This window comes from Anser anser (assembly GCF_964211835.1).
Source record: "Anser anser genome assembly, chromosome: 8".
NCBI classification, from domain to species: Eukaryota; Metazoa; Chordata; class Aves; order Anseriformes; family Anatidae; genus Anser; species Anser anser.
The window spans coordinates 825,758-852,350 of record NC_139728.1 but is presented as its reverse complement, the minus strand read 5'-3'; the positions used below and the strand labels follow the sequence as shown (position 1 = coordinate 852,350).

Sequence of the window (26,593 nt, the reverse complement as noted above, 5' to 3'; positions counted from 1 at the left end):
TTCAGTATAACAGTAGGCTACCTGATCTACAGGGTTTTTGTCCAACTTTCCAAGTCACGAAGGTCAGCTTATAAAAACACCTATACACAAAATGCAATTCCCAAGAGGAAGGAGTGCAGGACAAGCCCAGAAATATTGTTTGCAAGCATGTAACAACCCCAGTGAACAGCAACGCCATCCAACAGCACTCAGGTTGTAAAGACTTTGGTCACATGAAGTGTTCAGTGGGTCAAAATAACAGCAGAGTTTAAATAGTCTTTTTTTCCTTTATAAATGCAACAAAGAAAGCAAACTATTCATTAAATATAAAAGCAGTTTTATAAAAACACATCAGAATTTTATTGCTTGAAGAATACAGCATATGAAAAAAGCACAAGAATGTCCAAAAGAAAGGTAACATGGATCCAAACATATTACACCATACATACTAGATGCAGTAAAATGTTATCCTGAATTCTGCATCAGAAAAGAAATGTGTGAAAATATACCTAATATTTAAAAGGAAAAGATTTGTTTAAAATAGAAAGTGTGAAGGTGTTACAGTACAAATTAGAAAAGCCAACACTGCACATTAACATTGTATCACTAGACTACATTTTCCTACCTTTGGTACTTAAACCTTCACAGAAAACCACTTCCTTAGTCAAACCTTGCCTATTTCATATAGTAGCCATGAAAGGCTTTTTGTTTGCTTGTTTGTTTTAAATTAAATATTCCAACATATACTTTTCTGAGTTTTCACTGCCTGAATGCATTTAAGGAAGTGTTCACATTTAATCAATATGAAACTTAACACATCTCACACTTAAATCAAATGCCACTATGTGACTGAGACCTGAATATATGCCAATTGTACCTTGTTCAGATCTTTATGTAAAATTGGGCACATCATTTTCTGTTTGCTTCCTTATGTAAACAGAGTGTTGCTGCCCTCCTCAAGAACTGTGACTGGAGAAACCTGCTGAGGACATAAGTTAAAATAAACAATCTGCATTGTTACAGAGCTATCAGATCATCTACAGCAGTATGCAAGTGGCTTTTCTAGTCTGCTCAGATTAGTGTACCAGAAGATATGCCAGTATTACTTCAAGTAACACATTAAAACTCAGTAATGGACACTACTGTGCTTTATTTCAACACAAAGAACAGCTGCTCATCCATTAATCAACAGAATTTTCAAATCAACTATCAAAAGGACTACTACATCTTTTCTGTTCCATGTATTGCTGACCACTTCTGGGGAATGGTTTATCAAAAACCTGGACAAACCTACAAACCAATCTGAATGAAGAAAATGTTAACATACAGCAAGGTATCTTAGTAATCCAGTGGCAATCTAATCTGGAAAATGTTAGCATTATGCCAACAACGACTAATCAAGGTTAAATAAAATCCCTCTTTTATTGTAAGCATGCTCTTAGCTTCAGCTTTCATAGGCTTGAATATTTAATCATTCCCAGTTATAATCAGTGGAACTGGAACAATTCTGTTTTTATCAAGTTCCAGCTTTATATTTCAACAACATGAATATATCTGGACTAAGCAATACCATCAACAACAGTTAACATTGAATTGGAGTGAAATAACAGTTAGTTCTCCAAAATGGGCAGTCTTTGAAGTGAAATATTCAGTTAGGACTGTCAAAGGATGTTATAATAAAACCATGGGTTTATTTTTTTCCACCCCATACAAAAAATGACCAAATTTGTACAACTCCTATTAAACATACCTTTCCTAGCTTCATGAAAATGTATCATTTTCAAATTTTAATAAGTGTGGTCTTTGAGCATATATAATATTTATTGCCATACACATCCTCACTTTAAAAAGAACTAAGAATTCAGACTGTACTATGCTGAACTCACTTTTTTTTCCCCGTTAACAGATTATGTCTACTGTACCACTCCCCCCAAAAACAATTAAAAATTCTAAGTAAGATTTTATAGTTTAGTTAAAAGGGAAAAAATGCAAACGTGGATTTAGAGCTTTTTGTATAAATCTCACTATATTTTATAAACTTGTTGTTTATTGTAACACTGTTTATTGATCAAATAAGTGACGCACTGCTATCTAAAATTTCCATATACACCATTAAAAATCCAAAGTTGATATGATACTGAACCTTAAATCTTCAAGAGTTCAAAAAAAGACAGTTTATACATGTACAGCACACAACAGCAGACACCCCTAGAATACCAATTGCCAGTCCATGATGCATACAAACTTACAGGTAAGCATTCATTTCACTGTTTTCATTGTGCAGGAAAAGTATTTCTTAGTGAAGACAGAAACTCAGCTGGTGAATTTCAGATATCATCTTCATCATCTTCATCCTGAGAAGATCCTGCCTGATTGGATGCACTGGCTGAGGCAGCAGCAAGCTGTGCCTGCTGAGCTGCTTGTTGCATCTGTAGCCATTCCTGCTGTGCCAGTTCTGCTTGCTGTTGTCTAGCCTAAAGACATGAATTTAATTGTTAAGGCCATACTGTAACTTGTGAAGAATCTCTAGAGCACCTCAGCTGTAAAGCAGCTCTATCTGCACACCTGCAGATTCCTTCTGTATAATTTTTATTAATTGTACATACAAATAGAGGTACTTCTAAGCATGTTTTTGTACCAAAATGTTTAGCTATATTGTCTCTTCCTCTCAAGAGGCCACTACTTGGAATATTTACACTTTCCAACAACAAGAGGCAGGAGATAGTCTACTCAAGTTCCATTGTAAAGATTGTCCTGAATGACTTACTAATGGAAAAATTAAGCAAGGCAAAGCAATGGAAAACTTAAGCTTCAATTTCAAGGCATCTTAACATTCAACCACTGTTTAGAGATGGGAATAGCCTCACTTTGTTGATTACAAATACTAAAACTCACAATTATGAAGTCATACACTGTATCACACAGACACACATTATTACAAAAAAGAAAGCCATTATCTTATTTGGCTAAGCAATCTTTGGAAAGCAGAGCAATCTAAGGTCTTCTCAAATAAAGACACACATCGAGGGTGTCTGTTACAGAAAGGTACAGTGCTTGTACTTAAAGGTACAAGACACTAACAAAACACTTCAAATATTTCAAATGGTGCCCTCACATTTTTCCAGTTACGCTTTTTGCTTGTTGTTTGGCAACCACTTTTGATTTCAACAGTATACTAGCCCACTGCGTTAAAATTAAAACTTCAATTCCTGTTTTCAATGAACGTTAGAAAAAAGTTATTGAATTAAAAGTCCTTCAGTCTTCATTATTCACTCACTGAATTTTCCACTTTTTTTCCAAAGCATAAACAAATCAGTTTCAGACTTCAAATGCCAAAAGATGATGCTTCAGAAAAAATTATCAAAACCAGTTTACCTATTTAAAATGTGAAAAATAAGAATCTTCCCATATCGTATCACATTTATTTCAGCCTGTGAGACCTTTCCAACACGGATTTTTCAGTATTTCAAAGTTCAGGTGGCAGTCAAGTTACAAGGGGTGAAAAACAACTTAAGACACTATAAAGTTTTTATAGTTTTAAACAAAGGAAGACATGAGTATCTGTACACAGAGGCATAAATATTTATCACATGCAAAGTAACAAGAGAGTTCCCTACTAACCTTGCTACAATTAAATTTACTGTACATTCAATGAGCTAATACACATGCATGCACCAGTAATCGGAGACTCAGCACTTCAATTTTCAGTGCCTACCCTCACTGCCATATTTGTTCTTAGCCATTTCAAAAATGGAAAAAGAAAAATTCCATTGAGTTGTATTGACTAAGAAACCTTAATAGCATCTGGTAAACTTAACTCATTTATTGGACAGGCCATTTACATCACCTGCAACCTTTAGAAAGGAAGCCTCAAAAAAAAATCTGCTGATGCCCTCATCTTACAAAGATATTTTAAGAGACATGCACGAACATCAGGATGAGCCATTCACTGACTTCAAATATTTACAAACATCCAAGCTACAGATGTCAAGCATTCATAACATTAACAGGCAAATATTTTAAAAACTAGAGTAGGTATTTTCACCCTTCAGGAAGTCAGCATTAGTGTCCTGTTTTGGAATATTAACAAGATTAACACAAACAAACAGGCACTTGTGTAAGTATTTTCAAGAATAATTATAGTACCTCCATCAGCATCCAACTACTGACTAGTTTTTTTGGAAAGTTAGACTGACATCTTTGATTTTAAGCATACATTTTCCATATTATGGAAGAATATTTTTTAAAAAAATATTCATACCATCTTGTCAAAGCTGTAGTCATTGCCTTAGTTCACACATTGAGGCACGGTACTACAGAATTTAAAAAAGAATATGCCTCAAGGGGTCATGAAGCATGGCCTACATAAGGTGGCAATGGTTTTACATTACTCAGGAGCTAATACTCCCGAAATACACTTTTATCTTTGCTGCTGCTTCTTTTATTATTTTGCAAACTATGCTAAGAGATTTAACAAAAATAAGTAAAAAACATGGCAAACTTCACTGTAAAGTGCGCCCTTAATTCAGAGGCAGCCATATTGGTCTTTGCAACATTAGCACAAAGAAAATCGGGCACACGTGAATTTGTCATAACTAGTTCAATGAATGCTGACAAGAGCCATGTGCAATGCTGAAATTTAACTGCCTTAAAATCCATCATGCAAACTAGGTTAACATAGTCGTAACCTAATCAGAGAAAAATAGTGGTTATTAAGTGCTTCAGGAAGAGAGTAAAGAAAGGGGAGAGGAGGTTGCAGTAATCAGACATGACAACTTAGTAAGAATTTTTCAGAGGAAATTAAAGCAAGCAAAATCAGAAAACAAGACTCATGCTATGGGTAAGAGGAGAGAAAGCAAAGGTTATTTTCACATCATTTAATTTAGAGAACCACCTTATTTTCAAACTAAGAATAGTAGAGAGAAAGATGGTGTAGAAAAATAAATACAATCGGTTTTTTGTCATTTGAACTCAGAAGCGTTCACAAACTATCTGGGAAAGATGGCAAAGTGAAGACTGAGATAAAAGAGAACGTGTGAATGCACGCACACAGTATTTGCGTGCAGTCTCCTGTGCTTGAATCGCCTCCTTAAAAACGTATGCATGAATTCACTCAAACAATTTTGCCAAGAGTAAAGATAAGAAAGGACAAATTAGAAGTTTTGAACAACTGTTTCTTTCAAAGCCAAAGAATTAACGTGCGCACTGTTTCTGGCCATCAGAAACATATTTTCACTTTTTACATGATCAAAACTGGTAATTCCTACAACACCAGTTGCCATTTTTAATTTCCTCAGCCAAGTAATTCTTAGTGTATTCTCTACAACACAATGGAAATACCTGTAAGTAGCATCAAAAAAACCACTAAAACTAGAGTATAAAATTTGATTGATTGTACATGTCAAATCAAAGAAATAACCGGAAGTAGCATCTTTTTTATTGATTTTCCTTTCCCTAATTCTAACAGGCCAAGGAAATCAATAGTATCTCTGATGCCACAGCAATTGAAAAGGAAAGGCATAATTCTGGAGGTGTGCATGTTTTTGTGGACTTAGGTCTACCACGTTAATTATTCCAGCCTCATAAGTTCAAGTATTGCTTCACTTACTTTCGCAAATAATTCCTGTTGCTGCCTTAGAAGCTCTTCTTCTGGAATGCCAAGGTTTTCCAAGCGTGAACTGGCCTTTCTTCTCTTTAGTGCTACTGTTTTGCATTCTTGTAAGACTTCTTTTACTTCGCTGATATAGGAGCCAAAACCCAAACTTTCTAGTGCTAGAAAGAAAGAAAACACATTCGTCTTTTAGAAGGCTTTTGATAATAGATACCAGCGTGTTTATCTGGAAGATTTTTTTCTAAGAAATAAGTTTGACCATTTTTCTATTATCTGGTGAAAATCTATGTTCGTAAGAAGATCTGATGGTATTCTCCCTTCCACTTCTCTTATGCCATTTAAGAGTGCATGTTTTCAGGCTAGAAATTTTAAGTTTAGTCAAGTGCAAGCAAAGACAACTTCACTTGCAGAGGATTCAGGACTTGATGCATTTTTTTCTAGAGAGAGGCATGATTCTTCGAAGACCTCTTTTAGGTGTTCTACAAGTAGTGAACCAAGTAGGAATTACAGAGCGAAGATGTCATTTACCATTAATCTCTGAGGAACTCTGTATTTCCATTTTTGCTGCAAGCCTTCAGTAAAGGTAAATTAGCTACCTATAACAGAGCAGAAATATAACACATGGAAAGTGACCACAGATCTTCGATTAATACAGAAATGATATTACCACAGAACTACAACTTTTAGCTTTTGTCTCTACATATCTAAATTTATTTTCTGAATGCCCATGAACTAGAAGTGTATATTAAACATATGCAAAGTTACGTACAACCCCTTTTTATTTTTTATAACCCTTTTATCTCTACATGAAAACGAACTCAGAAACTAAAATGCAGCATTTTAACCTTCCCCCCAAAAAATTGAAATGCAGATATATACTGCAAAAACATTTTTTAAAATAATGCAGAAGTAACAGAAGACTTAAAAATACAGACAGAACATGTGGTAAAAGGCATACTGCTTCTTGATTCACCAATTATTGCCATATGCCTCCATGCATACACCCCGCCAAGTGCAACCTATTACAGACTATGCTAGAAGTATTACATAAACATCAATTACATCTGAAACAAGCCTCGATTTTATTACACCTCATTCACTTCCAATGTTTATACAAATCTTTCTTACGTAACGCCAGTTATTTTAATATTTATCCTACTTTATTTCAATCCTGTCACACACTATTCAAGAAATAACACTAACCTACAATACGCAGCAGCAAACATTAGTAACATTCTAAACCAATTCCTATTTACACTAACTCAGACTACATTCTAACATTAATTTTGTAAGCAATCTTTTCCTACCCATAATTAAGGCAGCATGCCATTGTATCGCACACCTAAACAATAACCAAAGGCATTCTGTAAGCTCCTGGCTTCCAACCTCGACCCGAGGAGGCGGTTAGCGCATTGTCTGCAGCAGGCAGCACCACAGCTGTCTAGTCATGCAGGACTACCATTCTTTTAAGAGACTTGGCAACCGTTTGGCAAATGAATTTACATAATATGTATGTTTCTTAAGAAAAATAAAATTAAAAGATGAACTGATTTAGAGATAATTAAATTACATTAGGCAGTATGCCAGGTGAGCCTCAGCCCACACAGATGCTGGAAACACTTTTTAAAATTAGTCCACAGTTTGTGAGAATCACCAAAAGCCTTCTAGAAACTATTTAATACAGCCTCAGCAGAGAGGAGGGAAATGTGTTTCATCGTGCAGAACTGGTTAACTAAGCAGCCCATAAATATTAAAGAACTCATTTAATTCTAATACGTAAATAGCATATACGTTAAACCATGCAAACTCATAACGATTTTTCTTTTTAGTTTAAGAGCCCTACAAGCCTAACTCCGCTAAGATTAACTATCACAGCAAATACATAAATGTTCATCAAAAAAACATCCACAGTGATCAGGCTTGGCAATCCGCTGCAGAGTATGAGGAACAGCCCAACCTGAAGTGAACAGCAAGATGCAGGCTTTTATAGAAGCTTTACATGGCACTTACGGAAGAGAAATTAACAAAGAGAACTTAGTTATATATTGAATATCGCACAATAGAAAAAGATCCAGAAGAAAACATGATATAACCATGACAAAAGTGCACAATAGTTCAACATACTCAAGGTATGAAGAAGCATTACAGAACAGAGGTCTGCTGCCTCAAAATTCCACTGGCAGCAAAACAACTTTAGAAATCCCATCTTGTTGAAACATATCAAGGCTTTATGGAGTACATGCATGGCAGGAACAAGCACCTCCTTATACCAACGTGGTATTCATATGTGCAGTAAGTTACTACTTTATCCAAGTTACTATTCCACCAAAATTTAGAATCTTTGTATTTCTAGAATCTTAAAGACTGTCTAGCCAGATTGCTGAAAATTTGGTATCTTGCAGATGTTAGAATGATCACATGAAATTTAAAGCAGCATCTTTAAGGGCTGAGGGGAAGGAAACATTTACAAACACCAAATCACAACTGTCAACTCCCCAGCTTCCTCCCACTCTTAGAGATTGCAGGAAGGCACAGATCTCTGATTAATCAGTTAAGCATAATTAGTTCTACATTTGTTTTCAATACAATCAGGTCACTCGTATCTGAGATTTTTACTCTTTATGCCCCTTTCAAATGAAAAATAGCTTCCAATGTGAAATTCCAAACCAAAACAGATTTTTACATTAAATGCTGAAGTAAACGGTGTCAATAGCCTGATGGTCCATGAAGAGAAGAGCCTACCTTCCTGCAACACAGTGCCTCGTAGACAAAATAATCAAAGTAATCAGCTTCTTAAAAATAGTGATTTAACACCTCATTATTTTCAGAATTCAATGGAATTTCAGTTTCTCACAAAAAAATCTGCCTCATCATAACTCAACTACCAAGTGTGGCTATTTTCTGTTCCATGTGGAAGTCCCCAACAGTGAGTTTCAGCAAGAGGCACGAAGACTATCTCTACTTCAGCCGTCATCGCCTCGATGCCTCTGGGCACTCTGCAGGGAAGCAGCTGCACATTACTAGGAGCGAGTGCCTGGCATAGCCTGAGTCCATCTACAGAGTCAGGCCTCCCAAGGGATGCAAGAAGCCTCTGCTTTCCTTTCCCTATGCTGCTCATAGGCACTGTGCCAGCCGAGTGTTTGCGCTACCACACAATGGAACATGGCAAGGACTTCCCCCATCTGAAACAGAAGCTGCTGGTAGGGGGAAGAGTCCTAGCCTAGCCCAGGGTCACACAGCCACTTTCACTAGTGCAAAGGAGGGGGTGGGCTTAAGTACCACTGCTGCCAAACCAGTAATTACAGCAACATAGTTGCAGTTTCACTTTACCTCTAACACAGCCCTGCAGCAGTGTCACCAGCTGCAAGGGGGTCTCTTTCCCCTTCCTCCTGCCCAGTGAAATACCCTTCCTGCTCCCTGCTTCCCAGCCAGCAACTTCTTGTTTACAGAACAGCCAGATCAGCGATCTCACCCAACAGAACACAGTCCCCCTCCCGCCCCCAGCCCCTCCAAAAGCCGCAGGGACAGTCGGATCAGAGGTTGCTGGAGTCAGCTCCAGGGAGGGTGCAAAGAGACTCCTTTTGGTAGCAGCCAGTTAGCTGTGATGTGATACCCATTAGCCTCACTTTACCTGTAATGGAATTGGCTCACACAGTTAAAAGGACAGAGGCATCCTGATGACCACAGCAAACATATTTCAATTACTGGCTTTGTTAGCATCGCTGTCATGAAGCTACGCTAAAAGACAGTCAAAAGAGCAAGTACCTAGCATGTATGAAGATCAATAAAAATGCTGAAATGCCGTACCCATATACAGATCTCTGCTGTTTCCAACCCTAACAATCTAGATCCTCATACTTCACAGAAGTACCAGCTGCTAACTGACCAGCACCTGGCACAAGCTAGCAGCACAAACACCTCCCCACAGGTGAAGACAGCACTAAATCCAGGAACAACAACTTCCACCTCCAGAAGCACTACAAGAAGGTGCTGAAGAAAACTGTAGGTGCTGGAAGAAGTTTTATTCAGCAATATCTTAATAAAATGGAGAAACCTAGTCTGAAACAAACTTTTACTAAGTCTGATAACACAAAGACACGAGCTCAGCAAGATCCTCAGTTGGAGAACACCTGCCGATGATACACACACGTACGCATATATACATTCTGATTTCAGTTTGTCTTCAAAATAAAAAAACAGAATAATCCTACAACAGTAATAGGTTTTCTAAGAACCACATCTACTGAGCATAAAATACTCTCATACCTGAATTCTTTATTGTGCTCAACCTTAAAGACTACCTCTATTCCCACGTTAAGAACAGAGCTCCAGACTTTCAGGGATCACTTGAAGAAACTACCCCTGCGTTAAGAAGCATCACACCCAAAGAACATTTCCACATGCAGGCACCTGCTTGACTCCTCACTTCCTGAGCTTCTGTAACAGAGCTGCTTTGCTAAGCTTCCAGGTACATGTCCTTTTTATTTAACGTTAAAGCTCACATGAATGCCGTATATTCTTTGCTGTTCATAGCCTTGCCAAGTACTTGAAACTCTTCTGGTAAGCAAACTAATAGGAATCAAGTTTTGTTTTGTCTGATTGTTTTAAACAGGGAATCTAGCAGCCCATTACAAAAATGAAACACTTTTTTTTTTTGACTGACGTGATACCTTCACAGTCCTGGAAATAGCTCTTCTGCAAGTACTTCAGATTACAGCTCATCCAGGCAGCGAAATGAAGCACCCTTTCACTATTATTGCTACAAATTTGTTTGCAGCATGCGCTGGCATCAACCATCTTTGCTTAAAAAGCAAAGCAAATGGTTCCTGACAAAAGATGCCTGCTGCAGACTTACCCATGAGGGAAGTAAACTCCCTAACTAGGGCAAAAATTAAAGAAAAAGTAGATGAGACACACAGAGGAAATTTTAATTCAACAATGGGAATTAGAAGGCAACAGCTGAAAAAGATGCAAGGGAGTATGTCTCATTTAAGTAGTCTCTCCATCAGATATGAATACTTAATTTTAAATGATCACACTTGGTGGGTAACCCTGGAGAAATATTTTACTCTTTCTAAGGTCCAGACAGGAATGCTCTGGATTAGAAACTGGGCCCCACATACCCAATCACATCTTTTTTGTCAGTCTCCAATTACAAAGACATTCAGAAAGTGCAGGTCTTGAAACATGTTGTAAAAGAAACCTGCACAGCTATTCCAAAAAGCAGACCTTATTTCACAGCTACAAGAAAGGTTTATGAATGTGGTGACTTCTCCCAAAGCATCGCTGACTCCTCTGAATCACTAAACAAGGGCTGATGCCAAGCACACTCACCGCTCACTGGCCACACAAAGACAACCTTCCCTTGCAATGCAAGACAGGCCAGACAACGCATGCTTTTCCTCCAGAACCTCTACAAAACCCTGCCTTTTGCCTTTTACACAGTTCGAGGAAGCCAGAGAGAAGAAAGCTGCGCGGGGCCAGGAGCAACCCAAAGCCCGGCTGCCCACCAGGGCTCACCTTGTATGACGTGCTCGGGGGATATGGTCTTCTTCTCGGACTTGTTGCAGATCTCGTTGGCCTCGGAGGAGATGAGGTGGATGAATTCCGTGCAGCAGTTCACCACCAGCTCCCGCGCGTCGTTCGCCACGCGGACGTTAGGCAGCGTCTCCTTGATCATCTTGTTGATGGCAGCCCGGGGGATGGTCAGGTCGTCGTCGTTGCCCGACGAGGAGGCCATGCTGGCTGCCGCGCTCAGGGGCTCCCCCTCGGCTCCAGCGCGGGGGGACCCGGCGAGGGGCGGCGGGCGGGGAAGGCTGGGGGCGGTGCCGGGCGAGCGGCGCGCAGCGGGCCGGGGGCCGGGAGGCGCGGCGGGGCTCGGGGCTCAGCGCTCCTCCGGCCGCGGCGCCTGCCCCTGCCGCCTCCGCCACATCCTTCGGGGGCCGGCGGCGCCGCGTCAGGAGCGGCCGGCGGGCGGGCGGCCGCACGAGCACACGGGCCCCGCTCCGCTGGGGCGGGCTGAGCCGAGCTGGGCCGGGCTGGGCGCCCCCGGCTGCGCTCCCCGGCAGCAGCAGCGGCCGGCCCGGCGCTGACGGCTGCCGCGAGGCGGAAACGGCCCGACTACGGGCTGCGCGGGGCGTCACTTCCGCCGGAAGCCGCAGCGCGCTTCCACCGCCCGCATCCCGCCTCCTCCCCTGCCTTCCCTGCGAGCGCCGGAAGCGGCGGCGCCACGGGAGGCGGGGTCACGTGAGGTGGCAGCGCCGGGGAGACGCGGCTGGGCGCGGGGCGCAGCGCCCCGCCCACACCCGCCCCGCCCCGCCCCGCCGCTCCCTGGGCCGGGGGCCGCTGGGGGTACCGCGTCCCGGGTTGCGCCTGGGTCCGTGCCGCGCTGTGCGTGAGTCTGGGCTTTTGTGTAAGAAGGAAATAAAGTCACAGCGCCGTGATGAGAAATGACCCCGAGAATGCGCTGAGGTTACTTCCTCCGGAGCAGCCCCATCGCCATGAGCTGCCACGCGGAGGTGCCCTTTTAAGAACTTACTGCCCGTAGCGCATAATGGTAGCAGTAGCTGTCACATACAAAGGAAGCATTAAGGAAATGATAAATCGAAATAATAAACGTGCCAATTGTGACATTTTAAGATTGATTAGACTTGCAGGTACAATATCAGTAAATAGTCTTGATTCCTGAATGAGAATGCTACTGTGATTGAAGGACTACTATACTCAAGTAAAAAAAAGCTGTTGTTAAGAATCAATAAGTAATTTACATACAGCACACACTGCAGTCTGTGTTGTTACATTCTAATAAGTGAAGGAGCACAGTTTAATATTAAATACTTAAGAATTAGTCAATGCTTGTTTCCATGAAAACAAATTTCCAAAAAGCAAGCACGAAGCAGACTAAACCTATAGTTAAGAGGATTTTAATTTTAAGGTCCTGCAACCTAATGTTCAAGATAAATGCATTGAGATTAATATCTTTGAGCTTACATAAAATCATAAGTGAAGACATTTAACAAAACAGTGACTATAACAAATGTTCCGGTTTACACAATCTCATGCTTATTGTGAGGGTTTTCCCAGGTCAAAGCTCTTTCTGCTTCTCCACCTTAGCAATTTGATAAAGTTAAGACTTGCACTGAAGATTTTGTCATGATGAAAAACCATTTTGTAGAATATATCAATGGGTAGATCTCCATTTGGATCTGCGTATTTTAGAGTTGTCATCGGAGTGTACAAGGTGTTGGTCTGATGGCGAAAAGGTGGGTTTTCTGCAAGAATTATCTTTACTGTATGCTGTTAAGAAAGAAAAATTAGATCTTTAAAGAACCCTTATCAAAATAGTAAATTAAACATTTAGTTTTCAGTTAAGCAGAGGAAAAGTGGAAGAATAAAGTTTTAGAGTTGTGTAAAATGCTGGATGTAGTTTTATGAAGATTTCATTAGATTTTTTTCTTAAAATAACGTTAAAGCCAGAAGTACTTACTTATTCATAGTCCTATTTCTGTTCATCTACACGATGATGATAGCACTTTACACTTAAGTATCCTGCATAGTCCTCCAAAGTTATCGCTGTAGGCCCACAATAGGTAGATACTTTCTCTTACTGTTGACTGGAAAAGGATCAGAACAGTGCGCTTTGCAGCAAGATCAGGGAAGCTTCAGCTGACACTTGAAGCTCCTCGTTAGTAGCCAGCATCTGAAATTGTCGTCCCCTTCCATATCTTGCCTAATCTTGTCTTTCTACAGACAGCCCTAAACACCAGGAACTACGTCCAGGTATTTTCTGTTATGCCTCGGTGGTGTGGGGTAGCCAAGTGAACTTCATATTAGCCTCGCATTAGTGAAGGGATTATTAGTGAGATAGAGAGGCTTTAAACAAAGGTTCCCAAAGGTGGGAACCCTGCAGAGACAGAAGGTAGCACTGCAGAAAGCCCAGACTTCACTAGATGGTCTGTGTCCACAGTCGCATGTAAGTTACAGTTCACAATAGTCTTAAATTGAAAAACGAACATTCTTTTAATGTTCGTATTGATTTTGTTTAAAACTTGAAATTCTCTCAAGGTTTTAAAAATCATTTTAAATTACATAAATTCCATGTAATTAAATCTTAACACTTCTACAAAAAAACAAAAACAAAAAAAAAACCACCAACCAACCAGTGCATTCTTAAATTAAAAATACACAAGAGGAGAGATTTGTTGGTAGGTTACCTCTGCAACATCCTCGGCACTTTGTCCCAGGCTCTGGAAAATTTGTTTGTAATTTTTAAGGTAAATATTAGTAAACATCTCAGCTGTTTCCTCATCTGCAGCTGAAAGATCCATTTTCATTCCATCTTCAAACACTTTTCTTTCAAACTCTGTAATCACTGGGCCTGGTTCAATCAGACTTAACCTGTTCAAAAGCCAAGATATACTGGTTACGGACTATTCTCCTCATGGGAAACACACCTCCCTATAATTCTTTAAAAAGTATATTAACGAATTGCAGTCTTGAGTACATGCTAGCAAGCAATGTTAACATTGTATTTTGACAAGGTGATCAATAACACATTATTGAATTTATTCAATGAATATTGAATTATTGAAACTCCTACCCATCCTCATAGAGCAGAAGATCTGTACAGCTTAAATTTCAGGGAAGTACAGCAACTTAATTCATATGGAAGTGAATACAGTTGCTACCTGCTGTCTCACAGCTGTAGAATCTGAAGATGATTTATCCGCAAGAATTTCAGAAATACAAAGAAAAAATAACTTCAGGATCATTAAAAAAATATATATTCTCTGGACAAAATCCTACATAGATTTTCTATAGCTTTCTCATGATAATATTAGAAGTAGATGAAAGTTGCGAAAACATGGATTTTCTTTGTCAAGCTGTCAATATTACATAATTCAAGATTCCCCTACAATACCATATAAAACAAAATATTAAGAATTTTGCTGTTGATAGACCGATTTGGCTGCTGCCAAATATGGAAAAATTGATTTTGATACTGGTCAGCTCTTTTCTGGTTCTACTCTCAGGCAGCAATTATCCCCAGTCACAACTTCTAATAAAACACTCCTTGGGAGAGGACCTCTTCGTAGGGTTGAATTTTGGGCAGGCTCTTTAGAACTAAATCTACTATTGAACTGGACAGCAGAATTCCAACTGCTGCTGGAATTTAAGCCTTTTCTCCTGCATCACTCTTCACACTGGACCTTGAACTTTTCCTGTACTACATTCTGCACACTACATTTTTTAAACCTTCTTTTTTCTGTTTTTGCTTTGTATTATTACAGTATTCATTTTAAATCTCTCCAGGCTTTTCAGAGATTTATGCAAAATCAAAGTTTGGAGGCAGCTTTGACTCTGTAATCCCATGACAGCAGCTGTCTCTTCTCCCACTGTACAGGAGCTGAACACTCAAGCATACAGAGACACATGGGATGTTTAACAGTTGTTGGACTTCACTCAAAGAACAGTGGGAAAATTATACCAAAGTGAATATATGTGACAAATCAAACACTAAAGTCCCACAGACAACGAACAGGACTGTTCTCTCAAATACTGTCTTAAACACTAAAAAATAGTACTGCATCCTTGTTGCTTTCCTCCCACCTCCTGTCCTTATAGCAATCTCATCCTGTGTTCCTTTCTGATGAATTTCTACATGCTCTCTTTGAGCCCTTGACCTTTTTTATCTTGATCTCTAGAAAGGACTATTATCCTTTTAAAAGGAAAACATTACAGGTTTGTTTTACAATTTTATTTCGATATTATATGCAAGAATCTGTTTTCAGAAGTATTAAATAGAGTATATTTTATCCAAACCTAAAAACCTCTAACTGTCTATAAGGATGTTTATTTTAGTATCAAAACTACTTGCTTATGTAGTGTGAAGAATGTGGACTTCGATGCCTTTTGTGATGTATGATTTCCATGGGTTTCTCAGTCTGTTTCTCCTAGATAGCAGCAAGCTTTAAACATTTGTGCAGTAACTCTGAATATATTTAAAACTGTCTAAACTGTAATTTACACCTGTGGATCGATACTTACTGAAGTTTGAACTTGAGTGCTTGTATAGCTAAACTTTCGCAAAATCCTTCCACCGCAAACTTTGATGCAGCATAAACATCATTAAATAAGATACCTGATGGTACAAATAAAACAGCCTGAGAATGCGATCATATTCAACATGCAAGTAGTTTAGTTTTAACGCTTGTTTTCCTAGCAAGACTGTAGAAATTCTGGGAAAATACATTAAGAAAATCCTTGTGGATACTGGTCTAATGAGACAGTTCATTAGTAATAATAGTTTAATATTATGAGTAGTTAAGTAGTATTAAATACTGCTGGGTTGTTTGTTTGTTTTTGCATATGTTCTCAAAATTCCTTATGCTAACGCATGCTTGACTAACCTAATGCTTTTCCTCTTTCTAGCTGATACTGTGATCTCTCTGGCTGCTATTAAATATTCTATAGTCTACTGGATAAGTGTATATACATACAATACCACCTGCACAAGACTTTGAGCAGGCTGGAGATAAACACAGAAACTGAGCAGATTTGATTATGCAAGAGATCCATCTTGCATCTGAGGGGCTTAGGGCCATGGAGTTGATCAGGGGAATGGAGCACCTCTCCTGTGGGGACAGGCTGAGAGCTGGGGATGTTCAGCCTGGAGAAGGCTCCAGAGTGACCTTACTGCAGCTTTTCAATGTTTAAAGGGAGCTTATAAAAAAGATGGAGAGCAACTTTTTGCTCAGTCAGATGACAGGACAAGGGGGAATGGTTTTAAACTAAAAGAGGGGAGATTTAGATTAGAGGTCAGGAGGAAATTCTTCTCTCAGAGGGTGGTTAGGCCCTGGAACAGGTTGCCCAGAGAAGCTGCGGATGCTCCATCTCTGGAGGTGTTCAAGACCAGGCTGGATGGGGCCCTGAGCAACCTGATCTAGAGGGAGGTGTCACTTAAATGGTCTTTAAGGTCCCTTCCAATCTGAGCCATTCTATGACTTGGAAAAGGCAGTACAGCAATCCAATAACCACACTTGCAGTTTGCTTTAGGACACTTGCTCACCAGAATAATCCAGGTTAAGATCAATGCCAGTGCCTTAGTAATTGAAACAAATACAGTCAGACCAGAGGGAACGGTAGAAACATTATTTTTTTGCTAGAATTAGCTCTGTGAAACTTTATGAGGGGAAACTTTACCAAAAGATGGTAGAGTTGTCCAGGACATGACTGGAGTTTGTCCCATTAGCACAGCATAGCAAGTGTGTTTGCCTGTCCCCATAATCCTTTCCAACAGGAAAGTGAAAAGTAATATTCCTAAATCCTGTTTTCCAGGTAATCTCTAGTAATTAAAATAATAATAATAAAATAAAAAGTAGAATGTGAGTTAAAACTGATAGCCTTACTCCCATGAAAAAAGAATTCACAGCTTTTGTTGTTAAAATATCTTGAGAGTAGTTGTGCATAGTAACATACTACTGGGATACATAAAACGCCAGATCTAAATGCTACGCTTCTTGGAGTTTTAGCATTACAGAGCTCAATAAATAGATATGCTAACTCCTACATTTTTTTCGGGAAAAAAAAAAGAGGTGTGCTCTAGATTGTACATACTGAACTTTTAGATTAAACAAAGAAAAAAAAACACTTTGCCTTGTATTCCCATAACACTGCTTATTATAACTATATGCCCGCTCTTTCTCCTCTTCATGTCAGGCAAAATCTCCTTCAGGAGTCGAACCAGTCCAAAGAAGTTGGTATCCATCACCGTTTTCATTTCATCAATGGTCTGACATTCAATTGGTCCAATAAGCCCCATTCCAGCATTGCTAACTGCACAAAATGGAAGACAACAGTGACCGATAACATCCCTAAACATTAGCTTATCTTTACTGGAAAGCATTTAGAAGTAAAATAAGGATTAGGGATTAAATAATCCTTAGAGAAAGGATTAAAACACAAAAGATATTATTGCGTTAGTCAAGCTCTGCAAATACACTTCTCTATTTTTATTTTTTGATTAATTATGGTTTTAATTCAATTTAAAAATCCAATTACCTGATATTTTGCATTTTAACCAATTTATTTCTGATCAGTCCTTTTTCTTTAAATTAGAAAAGGATTACAGGAAAATGAGCCAAGAATCATCATTATTTGTTCGTCATTCAGTAGCATAAGTTAGCGGCTACAGTCAACGCCCATATCAATGAATACAAGACTTCAATCTATTCCAAAAGGTGCTAGACTAGGCCATATTTTAGTATGCCTTTTAGGTTTTTCTTTGCTTTAAAAATTCACGTCTTTAAAAAGAAACTTGTTTGTTTTTTGTGTGTGTGTGTGCATGTGTCTCCTAGGTGTTTATAAGTGGGGAATGACTGATAAAACTGGCATGCTGCAATAAAACTACTGTGTCAAATTGGAGCATAATACAGGCTGCAGACAAATTTTGTTAAACGATTCTTTAATGAGTTCTAAAAATGAAGACAGGTCCTTGATTTTCTCTTAGAGATTTCATTGCTGAGAATATAAGCATCTTTCTTCTATTACTATTTATTTTTAGCAAAACAGTACAAGAAAACTTCTTGTTAAATGATTTGCACAGTAGAACTATAATTCTCAATAAAAAATTAAAGTACTCGTACTTTGCATTTGTTCTTTTACTTGCTAATTACCAAGTGCTATTGCTTTCTTAGTAGACAACACTATTATTATAACACTATTTTATTATAAACAGAGCTGTGCTTCATCTATAGGGCAGAAAGTTGTATATGAAGACACAGATTTAGGCAAAAGTCCTATTCTCACACTTACTAAAAAACTGCATCATCTTATCCAAGACATTTCTTTACTGTGATCAAGTTTCTCCTTTGTAAATAGGAGAAACAAGCTTCCCTGCTTAAGAGAAGCACAGTGAAATTTAATCCACGTCTGCACGAAGCCTTAAGAATCATGAATAAATTAGGCAATTATTATTAATTTGATCATTTAAAAAATACACTAATGAAACTTCTCCAGAGTATCTGAAGAGACAATAAACAGAAAACTTATCTGTTCACAGCATACACATCTTGTACTTGCCTAGGACATCAATCCTTCTGTCAGGGATACTATTCACACAAGTTTTAATGGACTGTTCATCACAGACATCCAGTTGTTTAATTTCCAGGGTTTTGCCCAGCCTGCGACCTGCAGCTTCCTCAAGTGCCTCCTTCTTGGCCAGATTCCGCATTGTGGCATACACTGCAACATGTCAGAAGCAATAGTTAGTCACAAATAAAACCTTTTCTGTGGTAGTGTTACAGAGAAGTATTAAACAATATTTTTTTCATTCATATCTTAAATATCATTGATAAAACCCAGTTAAAAACTTGAAGTAGAAAGAACTTATTTTGAATGCATATGACACTATTTTTCCAGAATCTCGTTATGAAACCTTCAAGGAATCTAAAAGAAGAATTAAACCAGTATGCACAATGTAAAACATGCAGCATGAGAAGACACTACTATCAGCAAAATTTAAAGCAATGGGTACCAAGTCAGGCTGCTGAATCATTTTTAATATCCAAGCACAATATTGGAATATAGATTATTTTTTTTAAAAGCACTGCCAACATGTTTAGCAGAAATACCATGACTTTATTAAAAAAAAAAGTGGAAGACAGCTAGTTCCTCAGATTGCAAAAAATGTTCATTTGTGCAACCTACTTCTCAAATTTAAAATTAGTTTTACCGTTCTTATGCCCTAATTACCCAAAAAACTACGAGTCTGCATCCAGCCACTTGGCAGTAAAATACCGTAAGAATAAGCTTGAGAAACCGATTTTCTACAGATTGCTGTATTTACTTTGCCATCCATTTTCAGTCATAGCAAATATCCCATTTTGCAGCAGAAAGAAATCCCAGTCCTTTTCTCACACTTTTATGGGTGCACAGCATTGGAATAATGAATCACACTTCAGGAAAAAAATGTAAATTTAAGAATTCTTTTCCTAAATTAATTTTGTTGGTCTTCCAATTGGCATGCATGCTTCATTCAACAAAAATTTAGTAGCTAGAAGCAAAGTTAACTGTGTGAATGCATATCCAGGCAGTACACTCCAGACATTTTCAACTATTTATGGTGGGTTTTTTTTGTAATCTAATTTTGTAATCAGTTCAAGTAGGTGTTCAGCTTTGATACAGGTACAGAAATACCATCTGCTTACAGGAAGCAGTTTATTTTCACTGTATTGCATTTTCTTGCATGGTAGAAGGGGGTTAAACGGGAAGCAATCACCAGATTGAATACAGTCAGCTCTGATAAATCATGGAGGGAGGGAAGAGAATATTGCATTGAAGAACGTACACATATATATAAATAAAGATAAAAAACAGAAATATTGTTACCTTTAAATCTTTTCTGTTCATCTTTTGCCATTTTTACAGCTAAGGCCAGTCCAATTCCTGAGGAGCAACCTGTAATGAGGACATTTCTTTTTGCCATCCTTTTCACTGTGTGGTTCAAGCAAGAGTTCTTGCTCAGAGGCACAACAACCTAAATGCAGCTATAGTATAATGTCACTGGCCTTTAATGCAATCTGCAGCTTTCCTGAGTCAACAAATCCCAAAATGCACACCTGGACCCTGCATGATTAAGGGATAATCTCCAACTAGACAAAAACAGAAACAGATGCTCCTACATGAGCTTATAATCTGCATTACCAATATGGACAATATTTAATATAAAACTTGATTAGTCTTTGAAATGAGACATTTGTAAACTACATAAGATTTTTTAAATAGTAAAATAATGATTTTGCACATTACTGGAAGAAAAAGCTTTGCCACAATTACAACTGCCACTAGAGACAACCAGTCTCTGATGTGAGTGCTGGACTCAACGCTAATGACAAATACCCAAAATACGATCCCTTTGCTAAAGGTGTTCAGAATTTCAATGCTTACAGCACCCTCCACATCCTTTTGAAATAGAGCAGCGCTTGAATTTATTCCGATATCTTATTACTATAGGACTTTTAGTTACAAACATGTCTAACAGGCTTTATAGAAAAAGTAACTGAAAAGTATGCTGTCGATTTGGAAGGAGAAAAGTTATTTAGACAGATTCCTCATATTTATTTTTGGCACTGTTCCCATACAAGAAGGGGGAAAGTGAGCAAGCATGCTAGCAGTGAAGAACAACTAGAAAGACACTAAACTGACCAGCTTCACTATATCCTTGCAATCACTGAGTCTTTGAACATTTTCTATTCTCCAGCTGACAAGTTGAAAGAAAAAAGTTTTCTAAGAGACAATAACCCCATGTTAATACAATACAGTTCAGAAGAATTAACTTAGTTTTCCAGGATTTGTGTAGATGTAAACTAGTTAGTAACTCAAAAGAGTAGAACTCTACAGAAATGTTTCACTGAAATGATGTAAGCTTTCCAGACAAACTAATGTTGACAGTATAACAAATGAAATCATTAACCTCTCAGACCTGCAAAATAACAACACAACATCTAAAGTTAATGAGAAATTTTAATTATGTTTCTACTTAATTATCAGGTTTGACCCAGGGCTTTACCAAAGAAGTTAGTATTCAGATACACAATTTTACCGCAAATGCTGTGTAGCTGATTCAGCCATTAGGCAAATTGCTATTGCTGCTCATGCACATTTATATTTAGTGCATGTAGGAGGGGCAAGCAAGGCTTTATGCAATACTATGTTAGTGGAACTCCTCTAGTGTGGTAATGCAACTGTAGTTACAGATAGGATATATTTTCCCCTTGAAATCTTGGTTTGAAGGGCTTTAATGTTCCTTTGCTTCAAAAGACCAGTCTGAAGTTTGATGCACAGATTTCTAGCCTGAAGGCAAACTGATCTGCTTAACAAGAGGAAAAAAAATAATATTTTTTTCAATTGCGCTCGTCAAATTAATTTTACTGGTTTTAATTTAGTGTTATGTAGAGGAGCAGATAGCTTGTTCTGAAACACGTCATACAGTAATTTCCCCAAGTAAACAGCAGGTTTTGCTACATCATAATTTTTATAATAGAAAAATAAATACACTGAAACTGCAGAAATATATACTTCAGATGAGTGTATCTTGAACTTAACAACAGCTGCAAAGTGTGTGCCTGATTTTGTATAACCACTGGAAGTAGAATATTTGGATTTGTGGAGCATGTTCGAATAACTAGTTAAACTGACCTACCTGCTACCAAGGAGGTTAGCACACTTCCACCTGCAGAGTTTCTGAAATACAATAGGTTTTTTTGTTTTGTTTTCTGTCTGAGATGCACTCTTAAAACACTAAACACCTCATTCAGGCTTAAGTCTTACATTAATTTTTGTTCTTCTCTGCTCTACATTAAATGCCGTTGCTAACTGGATATTCTGAACTACCAATCTCATATCTTAATGCGCATAAATCATGCTTGCATTAATCAGACTCACATTTATGCCTCTCATATTTGCAGTTTCTGGCACTTATGTAATACAAGCGCTAAAGACTGCGGTCACTAGCCATTTATACTAAATTGTGTAATACTTCTGGAAAACTGTTTTAGTTTGTAAGGAAACAGTCAAGCCTTATGGCCCCGTCCCACACATCTCTGCATCTGAAAGACACTGGTTGGAGTAAAGCACACAGATTTTCCCAGCATCTATTAATGACCGAATCAGTGACCTAAAATGTCTTACACACAGGTTCATTCTAATAAACATAAAATGTTACAGGGACAGTATCTTAAGACAAACAAATGAACAACAAAAAACTATTCCCAAAGAAAAACTGATAAAAAGATAATACCATTTTGCTCTTATTAGATGTGCCACACAGCTACATCATTTTAAATCCTGGGGGGGAAGAGGGGACGTGACACTAGAGGTGAAATTAATTCCTACAATTCAAGATACTTAAAAATAAAATTTATTTCTGAAAAATAAAATAAGTGAATTTTTTAAGGCAATAATCTCAAAAACAGTTGGAAAAAGCAAGATAGGCTTTTGCATCAATAAAAATACATTCATAATTTACAAATACAATGTTAAAATTTCCTCTTTGAATGTACTATTATGTTGCCAGCAACAGCATTCGTGGGTTACTGCTTGTCCAATAGGCAACATTTCTTCCTTCACAGTTCTTGCCCCTGCAACAAAATATCTTTGATCAGCAACTTCAAACTTCCGAGTTCAATTTACCCTATCTAAATCCTTTTGCACTAAGACGTTACTTTTTATTTTGAAGAACTCTCTTAACAAATTAAGCCAACTACGTGCAGGTCTCAAGTCCATGGCTTCTTTCTCAAATTCTGCCTCCTAGACTTAAGTTATTATTGCATTCCTGTTTACTGTTCTGTCAACCGAAGTGCATTTGCTTTCAAAATAAATAAATGTTGAAGAATTTGTAAGCAATGTTAAGTTTTAAGAGAAGTGTAATAAAATATTATGCAGCGTATTTTGAGAAGAAATATTAATATACAAATTCTCCACAAAATTGTAGAATTTGAAGGAGTACTGTCTTTTGAAATAACTGCACTGTGTAAGGCTTAAGGTTTCTCTGTGAACTGGATTATTGCGTTTAAGTTCCTCACAACTTAAGACTCTAAAAATTCATGATGTGTTTTTAAAAAACATATCGACAGTATCGAAGTGCTTCCACCATGTGAAAGGAAAAAAGCCTATGATTTCTACCATTAAAGCATCTTATTTAAAAAATCTTATTAAAATAAATGTTAAATATTCTGGATTTTATAAAGTAAACAGAAATGCGTGGTCAGTTATAGTACGCTTTTTGTTGTTAATTTCTAAGGGGCTTGGCTTTTTCTCCTCCTTTAAGAACAGGCTTGCATTCTGGACTTAATTATTTGGCAGTACATTTATAAAACAAAACAAAACAAAAACCAGGAGTATGAGCTGATCAACAAAATGGTTGCTCTCATACAGGATTCACAGCAGCTACATTTACATTAGCCATTACTGTGGCCCATATCAGCCAGTCTAATATTTGGTAACATCACAATATACTGTGGCTCCTGTTAATTATACCTATAAAAGCCATTATGTTGCATCTATTCCCTATTAGCTAGATGCTTATTCTTAAGGGAATGCTATAAATGGAGTACACAGACATCTATAAGTAGCACATAATAAGCTTAGAGCTAATGAATGAAAGACTATTACACATACTTCTAATTATTTATACCATGTATTAGATGTCTCATCTTCCTCATAGCTTTCTGCATTTTATATGACCACTTTTATACAGACCACTTTTTGCAGAAAAAAAAAATATATATATATATATATGTAAACATCGAGCTCTAAAGGCATAGATATACAAAAATGGATTGGGACTAAGTGACACACTCAAGTCTTAGACGACACAGAATCCTCCTATTGTCCTTCCACGTCCTTCACATAACAAAACAAAGAAAAAGCCCTCTAGAGTTCTGTAGTACCCTCTATAGTTCTATAATACACAGGAGGCTGGGAAAGATGAACTTTTTTTAAGCCTTACAGGCCTAAATTTACACGCATTTTAGTTATTTCTAGTTTCTCAATAATTATTACAAATAAAGCAAAAGCAAGTAATGCAAAACCAGAACTGGGTAATTCACTTTGTTCAATTCTCTTGGTTAAAGATCCTGTAATTGTTTTTGTGTGCAAAAATCACCTTAGATGCTTTACGTATAATGGCTAGTTAGGTAAACTTACCTCAAGCAATGCTTCACTTGCAGCATGAAACATTTCATCTCTAACCTGAAGTTGTTGCTGCAGATTAGTAACAGTATCTTGAGCCTCTGCTAAATCTCGCTTCATCTGTTGCAACTGTCCACTTAGATAATAAGAACCAAATTTTTGGTGTTGTGTTGGTATCTGCCTTTTTGCTTGGTCTTTCAGATGAGCACACTTCTCAAGTTTAAGAAATATGCCAAAAACATTGTAAAAGTTAAAGACTTACATTTAAAGAAGAAAAAAAGTACTTCATTTTTTTATTACTTCAATTATCATTATTAACAAAATTTTATTTCTCACTTCAGTAAGAAATTTGGCCATAGAAGTTAATTTGTCATAAAAGTCATCTACCATTGTAAATTAAGTCAAATCTTTTTTCTTTTTAATAAAAGAAAGTTACTTCAACTTCCCAGAGAGTGCTGTTGTAACAAGATCTTCAACGCAGATTAAAGCAAAGTAAGAACAAAATGAGTCAACTGAAAAATCTGTGCCCTGGTTATTTTATGAATCTCAAAAGGGCAAGAGTGGACCAGGAGAGAAATCAATCCAGCAAGGAAACAATCAGATAACAACTTATAACCTGCACTGTAACAGGCAGGAAAAGTTGTGTATTAAGGAAAAAAGAATGAGAGAGGCTATAACCATCCCTCTTAAGACCCACGCCCGCCGCTTTCCCCAGATACATTAGTAATTGACATTTTAGAACTTGCACAAAGGTAGAAGATTCGTCAGTGAGTCTGCCATAAACACCACTGAAGTAGAAAGTTTTCTCTTACATGATGTTATGACAGACACCATTTTCAAACACAGAAGCAACCACATAATATTCAGAATGGAGCTAGAACCTCTGTAATGTATTCATTTTTTATACAGAATGATTCTTTAAAAAAAAAAAAAAAAAGAACATTTCCCAGCATAAATGGTAATCAGACACACCATTATCACAAGAAACTATCCTTAATTGCATTTATATCATTCTCACTGTGAGAGTCTGAAGAGTCCAGTAATACACTGGATTCATTCTTTTAGGATTTAGGCATTTCATGACATGAGGACAATCCCTGCATATATGAATTTATTTTTGAATAAATGTGGATCTTACATTTTTAGAAGGTAACTCCATACACAACTAGATACTTCCTCAAGGATCTGGTACCTTTGAAATCTAGTTGATGCATAAAAACCCAGAAGCCATAAATGGCCTTTGAGGCTCCTACCTTCTCCCTGTCCAAATAAAAGTGGTTGACTGAAAGCAGTTCTGACTAAGCCTATCAGCTACTGCTTCAAAAGAAGGTGTATGTGTATTCTTTTAACAGACTACTTTTTTTGTCTGGGAAGGAAGCGTTTAGTCAGCATTTGTTCAGGCACTAGGTAGGAGATCCTTTCTTGTCCAGTCCTTGACTGTTCTAAATCATCTCCTTTAACAGAAGTCAAGGTGGAAGAACTGACACTGCTTCAATCTGCAGTGAAAGAACCTTCATATCCAGGTGGGACACAGCCAAGCCCCCATGCTCTAGAACACAGATCAAATATCTTCAGTGACAGAAGACTTCTCGGATGTCTTATTCCGAGACAAGGAATAACAAAGACAACATAATCAAAACAGCAGGAGCAATTTCAGTTCTAGTACTTACCTCTCTCTGACAAGCATCTTTTAATGAACATATTTCTGCAGAAAGCCTGTTTATCTCAGATTGCATTTGTACTTCTAGTTGAGCTTCATGAACTTTGGCAGCACCCAGTTCTTCTGCCAAACGGTTTGCACGAGATTCCTGAAAGACAGTAAGAGATACTATTAATCATGCCTGTACCTGAAAAACACTGTAAACACAAAACATTATTTCCACCTGAAAAAAAATCACATGACGTAAGTGAATCAGTTTCTCTATTTTCTGCAAAGAAACACAATGAGGTTACCCATTTCCTTGTTTGTTCGTATGGAATCAACATTAGGACAAGGCCTAGAACATGGTAGTCATCAAGGTGCTGCTACCTTCTTGTTTAGCTCTTAAGCCAAATATAAGCCTACTGAATAACACTGGTAGAGTCATACTCCTTTAAGTAAGAGGGAGTTTGCTTGCCATTAACGTAGTTACACAGGTCAAGCAAGAAACTTCAGAATCTAGAATGTTTTCTAGATATTGCACAAACAGGAAATGATTACCTGAGATAGATGGTAATGAAGTTGCTTTCATAAATTATTTTTTAAAAAAATCTCTGTATGAGAATACTCTTCCAAAGCTTAGAAAGGACCACATAGCTGCAGCACTATGTTTC

At 37.8% G+C, this 26,593-nt stretch overlaps 3 protein-coding genes across 15 annotated transcripts in view; all 3 read right to left on the bottom strand.

The window, feature by feature from the left end:
- Positions 1 to 315: 315 nt before the first annotated feature.
- DR1 (down-regulator of transcription 1) lies at positions 316 to 11,477 on the bottom strand. Its single transcript, XM_083847554.1, has 3 exons — positions 11,111 to 11,477; positions 5,588 to 5,751; positions 316 to 2,453 (listed from the first exon to the last, which is right to left on the bottom strand). Exons 1-3 carry the CDS (start codon positions 11,328 to 11,330, stop codon positions 2,307 to 2,309), a joined length of 531 nt encoding a protein of 176 aa, XP_083703680.1. The 5' UTR covers positions 11,331 to 11,477; the 3' UTR covers positions 316 to 2,306.
- A 1,020-nt stretch (positions 11,478 to 12,497) lies between these two features.
- Positions 12,498 to 18,632, bottom strand: LOC310903725 (retinol dehydrogenase 8-like). Of its 3 annotated transcripts, XM_083847551.1 has the most exons (5): positions 17,246 to 18,631; positions 15,638 to 15,731; positions 13,804 to 13,987; positions 13,077 to 13,203; positions 12,747 to 12,886 (listed from the first exon to the last, which is right to left on the bottom strand). In XM_083847551.1, the coding sequence occupies exons 1-4, from the start codon at positions 17,493 to 17,495 to the stop codon at positions 13,099 to 13,101; spliced, it is 633 nt and encodes a 210-aa protein (XP_083703677.1). In that variant the 5' UTR covers positions 17,496 to 18,631; the 3' UTR covers positions 12,747 to 12,886; positions 13,077 to 13,098. The 3 variants fall into 3 exon arrangements, with proteins under 3 accessions (XP_083703675.1, XP_083703676.1, XP_083703677.1); XM_083847549.1 differs by lacking the exon at positions 13,077 to 13,203 and having other exon boundaries at positions 12,498 to 12,886; positions 17,246 to 18,622; XM_083847550.1 differs by having other exon boundaries at positions 12,744 to 13,203; positions 17,246 to 18,632.
- Positions 18,633 to 18,693: 61 nt separating this feature from the next.
- Positions 18,694 to 26,593, bottom strand: part of CCDC18 (coiled-coil domain containing 18) — a 29,912-nt gene continuing 22,012 nt past the window's right edge. For 2 of the 11 annotated variants that reach the window (XM_083847425.1, XM_083847427.1), the window contains exons 26-29: positions 25,951 to 26,088; positions 24,296 to 24,493; positions 19,979 to 20,047; positions 18,694 to 18,832 (exon numbers count right to left, since the gene is read on the bottom strand). In XM_083847425.1, the coding sequence (XP_083703551.1) occupies positions 20,018 to 20,047; positions 24,296 to 24,493; positions 25,951 to 26,088 (366 nt within the window). In that variant the 3' untranslated portion in view covers positions 18,694 to 18,832; positions 19,979 to 20,017. Of the gene's footprint in view, positions 18,833 to 19,978; positions 20,048 to 20,076; positions 24,494 to 25,950; positions 26,089 to 26,593 lie in introns of those variants that run through there. The other 9 variants (XM_083847428.1, XM_083847430.1, XR_014587745.1 and 6 more) reach the window with 9 other exon arrangements.

What these genes read in the sequence shown, in the direction of transcription:
- DR1 (XM_083847554.1), bottom strand. Translation starts at nt 11,330, where the DNA reads ATGGCCTCCTCGTCGGGCAACGACGACGACCTGACCATCCCCCGGGCT. An exon ending in CCCCGAGCACGTCATACAAG is followed by an intron (nt 5,752 to 11,110) that starts GTGAGCCCTGGT and finishes CTTTCTTTCTAG; the next exon opens with CACTAGAAAGTTTGGGTTTT. An exon ending in AACAGGAATTATTTGCGAAA is followed by an intron (nt 2,454 to 5,587) that starts GTAAGTGAAGCA and finishes TCATGTCTTTAG; the next exon opens with GCTAGACAACAGCAAGCAGA.
- LOC310903725 (XM_083847549.1), bottom strand. Translation starts at nt 17,495, where the DNA reads ATGCTTTCCAGTAAAGATAAGCTAATGTTTAGGGATGTTATCGGTCAC. An exon ending in CAGTGTTATGGGAATACAAG is followed by an intron (nt 15,732 to 17,245) that starts GCAAAGTGTTTT and finishes TTGTACCATCAG; the next exon opens with GTATCTTATTTAATGATGTT. An exon ending in GTGCCGAGGATGTTGCAGAG is followed by an intron (nt 12,887 to 13,803) that starts GTAACCTACCAA and finishes CTTTCTTAACAG; the next exon opens with CATACAGTAAAGATAATTCT.